Source organism: Haplochromis burtoni, unplaced genomic scaffold, assembly GCF_018398535.1.
Source record: "Haplochromis burtoni strain Fernald_Lab_line unplaced genomic scaffold, NCSU_Asbu1 Contig_50, whole genome shotgun sequence".
Lineage (NCBI taxonomy): Eukaryota > Metazoa > Chordata > Actinopteri > Cichliformes > Cichlidae > Haplochromis > Haplochromis burtoni.
In genome coordinates, this window is record NW_024582411.1 from 2,725,157 (window position 1) to 2,740,935 (window position 15,779).

At 41.3% G+C, this 15,779-nt stretch overlaps 1 protein-coding gene and 1 long non-coding RNA gene across 3 annotated transcripts in view; both read left to right on the forward strand.

The window, feature by feature from the left end:
- The window catches only part of pde3b (phosphodiesterase 3B), a 47,276-nt gene that overhangs the window by 22,964 nt on the left and 8,533 nt on the right, over positions 1-15,779 (forward strand). The window contains exons 2-11 of one of the 2 annotated variants that reach the window (XM_005936520.3): positions 9,967-10,017; positions 11,890-12,138; positions 12,334-12,485; positions 13,141-13,241; positions 13,348-13,567; positions 13,682-13,767; positions 13,921-14,081; positions 14,622-14,756; positions 15,159-15,270; positions 15,394-15,507. In XM_005936520.3, the coding sequence (XP_005936582.1) occupies positions 9,967-10,017; positions 11,890-12,138; positions 12,334-12,485; positions 13,141-13,241; positions 13,348-13,567; positions 13,682-13,767; positions 13,921-14,081; positions 14,622-14,756; positions 15,159-15,270; positions 15,394-15,507 (1,381 nt within the window). Of the gene's footprint in view, positions 1-9,966; positions 10,018-11,889; positions 12,139-12,333; positions 12,486-13,140; positions 13,242-13,347; positions 13,568-13,681; positions 13,768-13,917; positions 14,082-14,621; positions 14,757-15,158; positions 15,271-15,393; positions 15,508-15,779 lie in introns of both variants that reach the window. The other variant, XM_005936519.3, reaches the window with a different exon arrangement.
- On the forward strand, positions 1,803-8,919 carry LOC121814494. The gene is made up of 2 exons (XR_006054379.1): positions 1,803-8,428; positions 8,529-8,919. It is a non-coding gene; the product is annotated as an uncharacterized LOC121814494 (long non-coding RNA).

Below are 15,779 nucleotides of genomic sequence, written 5' to 3' on the forward strand. Positions count from 1 at the left end.
TGCTGCTGTTGTTCAGCCGCTGGTTTCCTCTTTCTGGCGCAAAGTGGGCGATAAAAAACATGAGAGACGGACTCGTGACAGAAAAGCTGATCAGCTGATCATTGATCAGTTTCACGATTGAAGTAGCAGCAGGAGAGGGAGGGAGAGAGAAGAGGCAGTCGCTCCATATATCGGTTGTTAAGCGTAACGCTGGAATGCTTTACAAACATTCAGAGATGAACTTACACATAGGGCTGGGCCATATTATACCGTTCACGGTAATACCGGTATAATGTTAGGCAACGATAGGAAAATGAAATATCGCGATAGAATATGAGTAAAACGCGCATGCGCAGTGCCTTTGTTTTCATACGCACATGGCCGATTGTTGAGTGAAACAGATGAACCAGAATTGGTTTGTAAAAATGGTGCAACTTCAGTGATGTGGAACTGGTTTGGTGTTTGTCCGTCAGATACACGACAAAGCACATTTTTTTGCAGAACATGCAAGCGGCCGTCGTTATTGTCGTATTTGTCGGACTAAGATGCTCTTAAATCTGGGAGTAATCTGGGTCCTAAACTCCGTATGCTTCAGGTCAAACGAACACTGCAGCATCACTGAGAGTTAAAAACTGTCTAAATTCTTTCATCTTTAATAAAACGATCAGCATTGCTGCTTTACCAGGTGTAACTATGAAGTTTAACTTCCAGGCATCCATGAAAACAAAAGTTATTACATTTAACGGAGTTAGAAGTTAGCAGGAAGCTAGCGGAAGTTAGCTCGCTAGTTTCGCTAGTTACCTAAGCATGATATTGCATGTTCTGACTGAGAGATTTCTGAAAAAAATCAAACGTACAGCTCTGCTATCACTTCCAACATAAATGAAGACAGGAAACTAAACAGCAGTGACGTTTGTAGGGTTACTGAAGTTGGGCTAGCTGGTATATAATGATGTGCTACGTGATCGCTAGCGACACAGCTATGTTAGCATAACATAAACAGTGAAGCTGGAGGACGAACACTAACACTTTTCCACTTATAAAAGTTAACGTGAAGGTTCCTCATGGTTAGAGACAAATGCAATCGCATGGCAGGATGCTGTAAACGGACCAAACTTCAGTCAGGAGAACAACTGAGATAATCCATCCACAATACGAGGTTAGTCATTAATATACTGCAACAACATGGGAATAGAGCAGCTGCCAGAGAATTCAACATTAATGAATCAATGGTACAGAAGTGGAGGAAGCAAGAAGAATGAGTTTAATAAAGTTTGATTTATCTGACTGCTTTGTTTCGCTTAATGTGCCTTATAATCCCGTGCACCTTATGGTCCGAAAAATACGTACTGCACACTGCAGTTTAATGTTGCAAAGCACCTCTTTTTAACTTCAGTGGATATTATACATGGTTATGCTCAGGATATGTCAGCCCATTTCTACTGAAAATGCTTATCGTTATCGCAAATTTTCAAATATATATCGTGATAAATATTTTTGGCCATATCGCCCTGCTCTACTTACACACTTGCTTTACTTCTCTCTGGGATAACTTTCTCGGAGATGAAATGCCGGTTTGGTAGCGAGGCTCCAAATGCTGAACCAGACAACAGATCTCGCACGCCACAGCCGCTCTATCACGTGATGCATACTGCTCCGACGCGCTACGGTTATGAGCCGAGTTATGCCATGTTGCAAGTTTTGTGAGGTGCTTTTTTGATATTTAATGGATCGGATTACATTTTTTATTTCTCTCCGATATCCGATCCAGTAATTTACGTCAGTATCGGACCGATACCGATACTTAATATCGGATTGGTCCATCTCTACTATAAACAAGCACTTTGGCAACAGTGGGAAGATTAAACTCACTTTTAACAGGAAGAAACCTTTAGCAGAACCAGGCTGAAGGAGGGGCAGCCATCTAGCATGACTTGTTGGGAGTGAGGAAGGAAAACAATGGAAGACAGCATGAAATTAATAACTAATAATTAAATGCAGAGTGGTGTGCAAGCACATAGTGAGCGAAGAAGGTGAGTGAACACGAAACATTTGGTGCACTGTGGGAAGCCCCAAGCAGCATTACTGAAGGAGGATTCAGGGTCACCTGATCCAGCCCTAACTATATGCTTTGTCAAAGCGGAAAGCCTAATAGTCTAGACAAAACACTCATCTCTGGTGAATGCAGATGGTGTCTGCATATGAATATAATGCCCACTTCAAAGTTATGCTCAATTAAGTGCATAACCACTTTGAGTAAAACTTGGGTGGTGACACAGGTGGCTTACTGTGTGGTTATTTGTACCAGCAGAAAAGTAGTTAGCTTTCGGTGACAACTTTTCATTCCACCCTCTCCTGCAAATATGGTTACCCCAAAACCCTGGGTGCTCATAGGCAAAATGGCATATTCAAGGCTTTAAAATGGTAGTCTAGCAAACAATGTGGTAGATATGTTGGCTTTAACCATATTTTACGTGCAGTGTGTTTTATTTATTCCGCCTTGTGTGGCAGGCAAACAAAAGCTGAAGCGTTCTAATGTCTTTCTGGTCTTTGATCAAATTATTTTAGAGCAATTACTCAAAATAAAACTGATGACATACAAAAAACAAAAGCCCCCAAAAAGCCAGCAAAGACATAAGAAGTACTCGCTGTTTACTGACACTTCTTGCAGCAGCAGCAACACTCACACAAAGAGACTTCCTGTATCTTTTCTTGGGAGATCCAAGAGTGATCTTAGGTCAACTGTGTTGTACTGTAAATCAACAAAGTGGAAAGTCTGCCGGGACACTTAAGTATCCTCTACCGCCACTTTCTCTTGAATTGAGGACACACCTGCAGAAACAGAGCAGCCTGAGTGATTTCTGCTCTTGCCTTTGCTTCCTTAGGCAGCCACGTGTTTTTACTGTAGACTCCTCCAATGTGTTCTGCATGCTTTTGCTTGTAAGGCCTCTGTGTCTTTTGCTAAAACTTTATTTGATCAGCAGTTTCTTTGGCATCGACCATGTTGAACACAAAGTAACTTCTTAGTGTCGGCTCATAGCCATTTCCTTCACCACACAGGGGTGTAAATGGGTCAGTTTAGTACCTCAGATTGTGCCACATAAAGTTAAAAAAAAGTCATCTAATATTTTGAGTTGAACTATCTGACATAAAACACCCTTTCCACATGCCTCAGGCTTGTCCAGTCTCTACGCCTTGACAGCAGTATCCAACTTGGCACGCATAATTTTCCTTCTACATTCCAAAAGTCAAGTTGAGCTTAGTTATAACTCTTCCATTCTCTTTCTCTGTTAGCCTCTGTCCAGCTCATCTGCTTTTTGTGGGGACACAGACAGCAGCAACAATTTTCCCCTGTGGAATTAGCGCCTGCGTGTGCACAGGCTGTGTGCCGCACATCTACAAACTCATGTAAACAAAGTGCCATAGTAAAATCACATGCTAGGCCTCAATGATAGAAGATGAGAAGATCAGTCTGCAGCTGCAAGGAGCGACCATAAGTGTCTTTAGCCTTAGTCTTTGATTAAACAAAGCTTTGTTGATGTAGGCCAGACATGCTTGGATGTTGGATTAGTGTTGAAGCTGATCAATCACTTGGTCTTGTCCAAATTCCTCTGGTTTCCTGTTTTTCCTATTTTTGCTGCTATTTTTAGATGTAGTTTTAGTTGTATTTATTTAACTTTATAAAAACTCATTTTCCATTACATCTCCGAGGACAAATCCACATTCCACATTTAATTCACAACATACAGTAAAGTCTTGCTCTGCTGCTTCATCCCACATGTGATTTTTGCAGGACAAAATTTTATTAGTCTCATTTGTAACATAATCTTGACAAATGGGGACATGTGGTCACATCACATTTCGGACCACTTACGCTTGTTATTAAAACTATTATTATCTATAGGGCACAGAAATCTGGAAATGCTGCTTTTTAGGTGAAAAATGGCCTGCAAACTGCAAAAAGCTCCACAAAGATATTCTAAATAGTTGTTACACATATACATTAAAAATAAACAAGCCCAGCACAAAACATGGCTGAACATGGTTTTGCATGCACATCTGTGGATACTTGCTCTTGCTTGTTGTTCACTTAAGTACACTCTGGAGCTGGTGGGGTCCCATGAAAAGGCATCTGTAACTTATCAAGGAAACTAGAGTAAACGAATTATACTCCTCGGAGAACAAACAACAATGTTTTTCTAGAAGGAGACAAATAAAAAGGAGGATTTGGAACTTTTCACGGTATCTTGCTCTGTGATAAAGGTTACGCGAGTGTAAAAGCTTTCTGTAGAACTGGTTTGAATGGAGTATATAGTTCACAAGATGGTAGCAACACCCATATGGAAATAGAAAAGAGCTATAGTAAATGTTTATGTTGTACATGACTTATCTCATGCTATGATTTACTCATGTAAGTGTCCCCTTTAGGATTTTCTTAAACTATATGACTATAAAAATGAAGAAATAATCAAAGAAAACATTATGCAGCATGAGAAAAATGTGAAAGGACCTACTCTCATAATAGTGTGAGACAAAGAAATATTATTGGACTTATAAATGATCTTTTTTAGATCAGCTTTCAGTAATGACTCTAAATAGAGAGAAATAGCTACAATAACAATTATCCTCATCTGCCCTCCTCATTCTTCTATTTACGACACTTTTTAGGAGGTTATTTGTGTACTTGCCATTAGTTCCGGGCTGCTCCTTTGTTAGCCTCCTAAAATATTGTGGATAATTATTTAATGGGGCTTATCTTATCGTATCATGTAGCATGTACCAGTTGTTGTAGTTTACACAACCAGTTCTTATAGTGTTAGTGCTAAAGACCAACTGTTTAGGCTTATCTTCATTAGAGATTGTTAAAGCCTTAACCTCATAAGATGGATGTTACATTAAGGATGGACCAGTGGATTGCCTTTACAGTTCCCAGTAGTTTAAAAGGTGTAATCACACAGTTAGATTTGCAGTGTACAGTTCCCAATAGGGTGGGAAGTAGAGTCTGCAGTAAATGTAACCAACCATATGGTGATGTAATTGGGAAGAGCAAAAACAAATTCATAAAAACTCACTGGTTACCACATGGCCATTAGTTGCATGGTACTAAAACTGGGTTGGACCCTTTTTGCCGGAATTCATCATGGAAACATTCCTCGTGGATTTTGATCCGTATTGAAGTGATAGCATCACACAGTTGTTGCAGATTTGTTGGTTGCACATCCTTGATGGGACTCTCCAGTTTCACCACATCCTGTATGCTGTATTGGATTGAGATCTGGTGACTGTGGCGGCCACAGTGAAGTCATTGTTAAATGTTCAAGAAACCAGGCTGATGAGCTTTATGATACGGTTGATTATCCTGCTGGAAGTAACCATCAGAAGATGGGTAGATTGTGGACATAAAAGGATAGACAATGGTCAGCAATCGTACTCATGTAGGCTCTGGTTTTTAAATGGTACTCAAGTGGTACTGAGCCAAGTGTGCCAAGAAAATATCCACACCATTACACCACAGATAGATGGTAGGATGGATCCATGCCCTCACGATGTTATCAGCAGAAATCGAGACTCATCAGACCAGGCAATGTTTCCTCCCCCCAATCTTCTCTTGTCCAATTTCGACAAGGCCATGCAAACTCTTGCCTCAGTTTCCTGTTCTTAGCTAACAGGAGTGTTGTTTTCAAAGATGCTCTATGAACACATCACATGATACGTCAGATGATACGGAGGAAATCAGAAATCTCTCTCTTTGAAAGTCTGCCAATTTAAATTTTGCCATATCAAGGGGAAACCTGATAGAGAAATAAAAAAAAACACTTTCAATTTCTTTTTGCATTTTAGAATATTGTATTCAAATGCTTTCTTGTGGTGTAGTTTGTTAAACTCCAGATAAAAAAGTGCAAGTACACTCTTGAGGATCAGACGATAGTAGATGTTAGATGTTTTTATTGTGGAAAATGCATAGAGATAATGATGGTGAGGTGAAGTGAGACATTGAATTAACAGCTGCTGTCTTCTGTGTGTTTCTCTCAAATGTCTAGAGAGCATTTTTCAAATTTTGCACAGAGGTTTACTTGGATTCAAGTTCAGTCTGATTGGAATCAGTTGGTCAAAGATCAAGGTCGCTGTGAATTAACAAAAGCCATAGCTCAAGAAGTGATGACATTTGATATGCACAAGGTCAAGGGTCAAATTCACTTGCCTTCATAGCAATCTGCTGCAAAAACACACTCGCCATTATTTAAAGCTGCAGCTCACGAACACAAGAGGGAATTTTGACCATAGTTCATCTTTGGTCAGACACTGAATTGGTGACGCTAATCTTTAGCGTCTGTTTACCAATTTAATTCTTTTAAAGTCTTTTCTGCATATAAAATATGAGTCTGAGATATGTGGATGCAGCAACCACAAAGTGGAAACTCTACTTTTGTTCTTTGTAGTAGAATACAGTTTGTCTGATATATACAAATACCAAGAAACTGGTTTTATAGTATTTAAAAATACTCCAAAGGACACTTGCAGATGTTTGCTTGCGCAAGGCACGCGCTGAACAATTCCAGGTCCAGTGAAGTAGTAGATGAGTGTGAAAGAGAGGAATGACATTTTGAACGAGCTCCTTTCCACAGTCAAAGAATTTTCCATGGCCCTGCCAGGTCGCCCTGACAACACTGGTGACAGCCATAGGCGGCCTGGCCATCTGGAGGCCCCTGATTTTTCCCATTGGACTTGCTGATCTATGGGGCTGCTGTTGAGACCAGCAAAAGCCTTTGGCCCTGTGGGCTGTCCAGCTGAGTTTTTACAAAGTGCAATTAGAAAATCCGTTCTTGTGATGCAATGCATGCTAAATTTGAAGAATTTTAGTAAAGCAAAATATTTTATCACACAGGTTTCCAGTTTATCTGCGGTTGAATGTAGGATAAAGCCTTGTAGCAAGTCTGTCAAGGTCAGAAGTTCAGAGACAATTTTTAATCCCAGTCTGCTTCTTCCTTAGCCTGCCTGAGCTCTTACACTAAGCTACAGGCACACTTCTGTCAGTTCAGGATGTGCCTCCACCCCCCACCCCTATTGCACTTTTTTCCTGAATATAGCCTTAAAAACAATCAGGCTGTATCATCTTGTCCCCCTCTGCAGGTCTTGACAGCCAGAGCTTAGCCCTCATTATCAGCAAGTGCATGTGCAGAGGGCTGCTGACGCTGTGTGTGTCGCTGCACACTGACGTCAGCAGTGCCCCACTCCTCTACATGCAAATGCCCTTCCTGTCTGGCTGCCATTGATACCGTTTCTCTGCCCTCCCCACGCACTCTTATTAGCATGTTTTTATCAGTTCTAGCACCTCTCGCGCCACACAGCCCAGCTAATATGACACACAGGTGTAACCAGCCGGAGGCCTAATGGCCCGCACAGTTTTATTGACTCCTGTTAGGAAATATTTATGACCTGTGAGAGGAGTTATTTTCACATTTCATGTTATGCCATGTTTATCAGTATTTGCCAGTGTGTTTTGATGTGTGTTCTTATCTGTACAGCTCGCTTTCTAGCCATCTTCAAACGTGCAGAGAAGCTCAAAAACTCTGGAGACGTCAGTTGGCAGCTCCCTAGTACAAACTCCATGTGAGAACAATGCAAGATTATCCGGATAATTCACAGCGAGCAAGTGGACGTCATATGTCCTGCATTGCCCGTAGTTGACTGTTAAAAATGCGTGCGTCTGATAATTTCCGTCCTGGAAATAAAATAATCCTCATATAGGCGATATGTTCAGTTGTTAATGTGTCACTGCTCCTACGTAAAAAATGTGTTGATTAATTAAATTAATCAGATAAGCAGGTGGTCTGACATAATCGGCATCATGTCAGAAAAAGTCAAATTAAGCTGCAAGCATGTTTAGTTTAGTTTGATTCAAATCTAGTTTTTAATTAGTTTGAGTAAAAACAAAACAAAACTCTACCACAATGTGAAAAACTGTCATAGCACGTTTAAGTATAAGTTGTATCAAAATGTACTTAAAATTAGAAGGGAAAGTTGCATATTACCTATATTAACTATGTTTATTATCGGTGTATTACTGTTTCATAAGGATAAACATGTACGTGTTATATCCATGCTGCACAATACTTTTGACGAGTATATCTGCAATGCTTGCACGATGGTGAAAGAGGTGAATGGCATTTCACTTGTGTTTTGCTGTGCCTGTGCAGCTGCCTGCGTAAAGGTGTCTACGTGTGCTGAATTGTGCTTCTTTCCCCATGCTATGATTTCGTGACGTCGCTGGAGACAATATCTCGTGCTCATTGAAAGATTTTTATCGCGTCACGTGCACAAGGAGCACGTGCCTCTTGACACAAGCTTTACCGGTTGTGGCGCTAGCAGTGATTCATCCAGCTATTCCTGTTTCTGAGCTTAGCGAGAATCACGGAGGAGCCCGTGCTCTTGTGCGTTATGCGCTCAGGTAAGGCAGAGGAGAAGGAGAGAAGTGAAGAGACTAGTGTAACTGTGAGGTTTTGGCAGCTTTTGTACACATGTTTTTTTTTTTGTTTCTCTCTCTGTAGGTCTCAGCCCTTTACTCTCCATCCCGGCTTTAATGGCATCCGCTCCTTCAGCTTTTACCCATCTCCCTCTCTGTTTCGGCCCTTCTATTTCTCTCTGTAAACAAGCAGAAGGCCAACAACTCTGTCCTCAGGCTGTCTCCCGCCATCTCGTTGCCATGGTGTATGGAGCATTGTTTGCTGGCCTCTATGTCGGGTTGCCATGGCAGGGCTTATTTGCCATATTAAATGTTTGGCAGCACTGTACAGATGCTGATGACAAACACCCATCATCCCACTTTGATCAGTGAAACAGTCAGTGATTAGAGGAGATGGCATGGATCTACTGATCTATTTATCAAGCTTAGTAATAGATTACTGTATGGACATAATCAACAAATGATGCCGCAGCTGGTAAAAAATATAGTGTAAATTAGCTAGTTTTGGCATTTAAGTGCCAAAACGCAAACTTTTTGCTTTTCAGTGTTCCTCTGCTCAGTCCCGTGTAACAGTAATATTTCAGAATGATAAAAATTTGCTTTTGATTTTGCTGATTGTGACCTAATTATGTCTGATGGTATCATGGCTGCATGTGTGTTTACATGATCAGATGAGACTTGTGCTGCTTCTGTGTGAGGCATACTCCCCTGCGGTTCTCCCTCTTGTGGAGCGGGGTGAGACTGCATGCTGGTGCTGCAAAAGAAATGTTTAATGTCTGGATTTTTACACATGAAAGTTCACTTTTTGGCACACATTTATCCAGTTCGTAAGCTTCACGTTGTGATTTGTTATGCTATCCAGAAATGCATATGCATATATTTTATAAAGTGCATGGCTGAAATGTTAGGAAAACAGAAAATGTGCAAGAGGATAACTAAATTCAAATACTTACAAATTGCTACATTTGTATACGCTGTCATAAAGGTTTAGGTTATTTCTGAAACATACTGTTAAACAACTTGCACAGCAATTTGACTGTGCAGCTCTGTAATATGTGAGAGCTCCTTTGTAGTTACCAACAGATAGCGCTTCTAATTGACGTAGTTGAGGCTTGATAAGATCTCATAGCTCTATTGTAGACGCACCTTGGTGGTTTTCGTGGTTTGCTTTTCTGCTTTTGCTTTCAGTGAGAGGCCTCTGTCTGCCGTCACTCAGGCAGACTGCATTAGCATACCTGTAGTAAAATTTGTATTTTGTGGCACGGGGAATCCCTAATGTAATCTGCGACTACACTGTTGTGTTTAATGTTTAGATAACATGAAGAACAGACGAGCAGAAGCTGTCTGTTTGTGGCCCACCGGCGCCTGCTCTATAAAGTCATAAAGCATTGTGCTCAAAGTGGAGCATAGGTCAGAGCCCGAGCTCCATCTGTGTAGATACATTTCATATTCTCTTTTATAAATAAACACACAACATACAAAGATGACATTTGACTGACGTTTCCTTTGTTTCTTCTTTTCAGATGATCTTATGGGACTGGGATCTGAAACACTGGTACAAACCACAGTATCAGGTCAGTGCTGTGCTTTGTTTAGCTCGCATGTTTATGAGGGTTTAAGGTTGTGGGTAATTCAGGAAACACACTGCCTATATAGTTTCTTTTAGATAGTCAGTCTGTAGTCCACCCACAGAGAGTTAAGTTAAATTAAGTTTAAACACGCATTTTGTTCATACAGCAACCTTTTCGTCAGGTTTTGCTCTTGTGTCTCACAAACAACAGCATTTCATATGAAATCTGCTCTAAAAAAAAGAAGGGATAAAACCCTGTAACAGATTGCGCTCACAATTTTGGGGATTTCACTTTAGACAATAACATGTCACTTCAATAATCCAAATTTCTGGTCTAGACAGTGTGTTTTCATCCACGTACACTATTTTTATTATCTTGCTGTGCAAAAGGCTAGAGGAAGAGAAGAGGGATAAGGAGACAATAAAATAGAAATCATGTGGAAGAAGAAGTTGGAAACAATACATAGTGTTTAGAAACAATTAGGGAACACTTAAATTACACATCAGATCTGCAGTTCTGTGAAAAACTAAGTACACCCTTAGTCCATCCATAGGAACTAAGAGGGTGAGTAGCAGTCAGGTGCTGCTTATCAAATGTACTTGATTAAATGTAAACGCAAGTGTGAGCGGCACCAGAAACGCAGAAGTTTCTAGAAGAAGTTAGTTTCTAGTCTGGAGCATTCAAGTGTGTGTTACAAAATGCCACAAGATTTCCAGGAGTGGACATCCCAGGAAATTCAACCCAAGGTCAGAGCGTGAAATGCTTGAAGAAACTGCAAAAAACCCAGTAGCTACATCTCAGACTTAACAGGCCACAGTTAGCATGTTAAATGCTAAAGTTCAAAAAGACTGAACAAGTACGGCTTCGTTGGAAGGGTTGCAAGAACAAAGCATCTTCTCTCTAAGAAGAAAATTGCTTAGGTTTGCAAAACTGCATCCGAACAAACCACAGATGAGACTGAGGTAGAGATGTTTGGCTGTAATACATTTCACCACATCTGGGGAAAACCAAACACAAACACATCAACACAAACACTACACAAGCAACTGTCAAGCATGGTGGTGGAGGGTTGATGATTTAGCAGCCACGTTATTATGGCTCCTTGCAGTTATTGGGTTGACAATGAATTATCAGTGAATGTGAGACCATTTAACTGAGAGCTAAAGCTCAGCCTAAAATAGGCCAAACAGCAGAACAATAATCCCAAACAGAGAAACAGCAGAATGGCTGAAGAGAAAAGCATCAAGGTGTCCAAAATCAACCTGGTTGAAACGGTGCACCCACAGCTCTTTGAAGGAGCTGTGGGTGCACAAATGCCCAAAATTCATTGAAGTGAAGCAATGCTGTAAAGGAAGTGGGTAAAAAAAACAATGATGTAAGAGATGGATAAAGTCATAAAGAAAATGATAACTTCAAGTTATTGCTGTTAAAAGTAGACCTACGAGTGGCTGAGTCATGGGTTGTTAGTTTTTTACAGTGATGAATAGAGTCCTGTGAAAACGTTATCTTTATCTATCACGTGACTGTATATAAAGTTGATGTACATTGTGCAATTTACACAAAGACATAACAGTCAGTGGAAACCAAAATCGTCAAGGACCGGATTCAGAATCATTTAAAATGCCTTCTTCATGTTTTTGCACAGTTTATGTGTAATTTATGGGAAAGTGGAATTCATAAAAGAGAGCGTGAAGAAATAAAGAACACGATTATAAACCACATACTATTCCTGGCCACCTATCTGCCATAAACCAGTACTCACACTCCAGCAGGAGTCTACTAGACACCACAAACCATAAACTTTTAACTGTCATTTTATGTCTGCCTTTGCAGCTCTGCTCCCTAATCTGTGCAGTGTATGTGCATTTACAACAGGGTGCAGTGAGCGGCAACGGTGTGGACCTTTCAGTCATCAACGAGGCCAGGAATCTGGTGTCAGACCTGCTCATGGACTCGTCGCTGCCTCCACACACTATCTCAGTTCTGCGCAGCATCTCCAGCCTCATGGGGACGTTTTCAGGCTCATGCCGCCCCAGGGTCAACCCTTTTACCCCCTTTCCAGGTTTCTACTCCTGCGATGAGGTGGAGGACTCTGTAGAGAGGAGTGACAGGAAACCTATTAAGGTGGGAACAAGTGTTACTACTGCACAAAACTAGTCCCTTATCAGTTATTAATAGTTTTAACCAGCACTGGTTTGTGATGGGAAATAGTTCTGAAGCCATAAAACTGATTACTAGTTTCAAATAGTCAGCCAAGTTAACTTATGATGTTAATGTATAAAACATATATTTATCACTGGATCTTTCTTCACCAATCAGGGTTTGAACAGCAGAAACAGCCTCCCCACCCCTCAGCCAAGGCGTAGCTCCACCTCATCTGCATCCTCCACACTCCCTTCTCTTGACTGCGCCTCTTTACGGTGGGAACGTAACAATGGCAAGAGACCCCACCCTGACCTCAACTTGATCAGGTACTCATCACAAACTCAGCCGTTTACCTTACCACTTCGCAGAAACACAAGAGTATCTGTAGAGCTGCTAGCGCACGTTATTTATCTCTTACTTGAATCTCTCCTGTTTTGGAGCAGATAAAATTGCTTTTCTTGCAGGATCTAACGTGTTCCTTTTATTGCCAGAAAGTCATAATGAAAGTTATCATGAAAAGTAAGTGCAGTGATACTTTTACCCAAATGTAAATAAATCACTGTACTTTTAGTACAGTTGTCTCTTCTTTAACTAAGGCTACCTCGATGAACCAAGGACTGGCAAATCTATTCTTTGATGCACAATCAAGAAATGGACTTATTAATTATAGCATAACACTTCAGTGTTAAAAATGGGTTAGAAGCTTTAAATAAATTCATTTCAAAATTGGTTTGAATTACCATAGTGACAGTGGGGTGCAGTGCCTGTTACCGTGTGTCTCCACTGGATGGCAGGAGAGGATTGGCTATGTTGGCACCTTTTTTTTTGTCTTTGTTTCTGTAGTGTAACGTGATTGGCTTGCCAGAGTAGCCTTGAACTGTTGTTCTTTGTCTGGATAATGCATAACATCTGATAAAAAGAAACCCTTTTTCTATTTTCTTGATAAATCCCGTGTTTAATATATGTGTTTTTGTCCTGCAGCTCAGGTTTGTCCAATGGGCCTAATGCAAACCTGCTCACCATTCCCAAGCAGAGATCTTCCTCGGTCACCCTCACATACCATGCGGGGCCCAGGAGAGCAGGTGAGACTTAAATATAAAGCTCCTCACTAGACTCACTGCACATCTGTTTATTACTCATGTTTGACTCTGTTTTTGTCTTTTCCTGCACTCCCTTTATTCTCTCTAGGCACATCACCGAGCCTGAGCCCCGTCAACTCTCCAAGCCACAGTCCTCCCGCTGTAGGCACAGGTTCTTCATCATCCCTTGTTCCTCGATTGCCTGTGGAGTTCCCAGACACGGCTGACTTCTTGACGAAGCCTAGTGTAAATCTGAACCTGCATAAACCCTTGGGCTACACAGTAAACTCCCCTGATTTCCGTAGCTCCGCCTTACCTCTCTGCACCAGGTGAGACCTGCAGAACTGAAGAGACACGCCACACTGTCATCTTTTATCCAGTCTATCAGCGATTGCCGTTAAGATATATGATGGATTGCATTTGGTTATGTCTGTGATTATTAGCTGTGGTCGTCAGATGCTCAAGGGCAACAGTGATACAGGGGAATCCCATCAACCGTACACCACTGAGGCTCAGCGGAGACGCTCAGGTACATATAGTTAGATGTTATGGAACAATGGCACAGTTTCGAGTCTTAGGGTTGAAAATATAAAACTTCTATAAGCTGCGTAAGGTGCTAATGTTTTTCTCTGCATGTGATGCATTACTGGGTGGTTTTACATTGTGTTTTTATACATAGCAGGGGAAGGGCCAGAGTTCATAGGAGAACCTCTGATCAGGGAGGAGAGTTCGGAGATGGATGTATCTGAAGATGGGTGCCCAGACGATGGGGGGGACCAGAGGCTGACAGAGGAGGAGAAGGAGAAGAGCACGAGCACAGACAAGCAGACTCAGGAATCAGAGGTGAGCTTAATCAGAGGGCTTTTACTCACAGTGTGATTATCAACCGGAGAACAACCTGTGAAAAAAAATAAGTGCACTGTTCCCATAGAAGTTAAGAGGGTGATTAGCAGCCAGATACTGCTAATCAAATGCACTTGAAGAACTGATCATCAACAAGTGTGAGACGTTTGGGGAGTTTGTTGGTCTGGAGCAGTCAGACCAAAAAACTGGTCTTATTGCTCAGGCTTTCATGGATCAGATATCTCAGCAAATTCCTCCCAAGGTCAGACCATGCAATGCCCAAAGAAGCTGTAAAAAGCCTTCAATGACAACTTCCTGGGAGTTTATCGGAGATACGAAGCAAGGTGTTTAGCACCGTTTTAATACGCCATGCGAGGTCCTGCTATCAGCAGAAGGGTACATTAGCGGTGACCAGCAAACAAAATATTTGCAAATCTCTGATCAAACTGTCAGCAGGCTAGCTGCAGAATCAGAAGGAAAATACTGCATTGTTTTGTTGTTTGTTTGTCTATAATGAGCCTAATGATCTTGTGTCATCAGGATGAACAGGAGTTTATGCTAGATCCTATGCTTGAGGAACACGAGACCCTCATGGAGAGGATGAACACCTGGAACTTCCAGATTTTTGACCTGGTGGACAAAACAGGAGGGAAGACCGGAAGGATCCTAAGCTATGTTAGTAACAACTGCAAACCCAATATGTACATATCTGATAAGCAGTTCTGCTAGTAGCATATAATGACCATTGTTTTCCCTGTTGGATAGACTTTAAACCTTTTAGTCTGAAGTGAATATGTCCAGTTTTTTTCGTAAACTTTGATTACCAAAATTAGCAGAGGTGCCCCAGAGGCACAGCTTCATACATTTTCAGCAGTCTAGTGGAGCCTTGATGCTCCGGTACCTCCTCCCTAAGTTATGACTGATTATGATTATGAGTATGATTCAGTTTGAGCCAACTGTGGACTTTATTACTTGTGGAATCTACTTTGTTTTACTGTAGCACTAAACTGATGTGATGCCGCTGGCTTTCCTGTTTTCGGATGGGTGTTTTAGTAAAGTTGCCTTTTCTTTCCCCAGGTGACATACACCCTTTTCCAGGATATGTGTCTCTTTGAGATCTTCAAGATCCCTGTGAGGGAGTTCATGACATACTTCTGTGCTCTGGAAAATGGATACAGAGACATTCCTTGTGAGTGTTGCGCTGTGCAGTGTTTAAGACTTAAAAAAAAATCTTATACATGGTTATGTTTATTTTTGCAATAATCAAGCATAATAATTTTTAAGTTAAACTGTTATGGTTAAAAACACACAGATCATAATCGGGTACATGCTACTGATGTGCTGCACGCTGTTTGGTACCTGACCACTCGACCAATCCCTGGGTTCCAGCAGATCCACAGTGAGCATGTGACTGGGAGTGACACAGGTAAACAACAGTTTGTACTATTACATTATAATCTTATAAATCACTTTTCTCATGCATACCAGTTTCCTCCACTGGAAATACTGCCATTTGGTTTAGACAGAGGGAGGCACCGGGGTAGAGTGTGCAGGTGACAGGACACAGGGCCTGGATTTGCGCTCAGTCGGATATTATCCGACCTTTGTACTAATAGGTCTCGGGGTAAAGTCAGCGATTGATCTGCCTGAATTGAACATTTACATTCATTTACATTCACTCCGTGTCTTGAAAAGTTC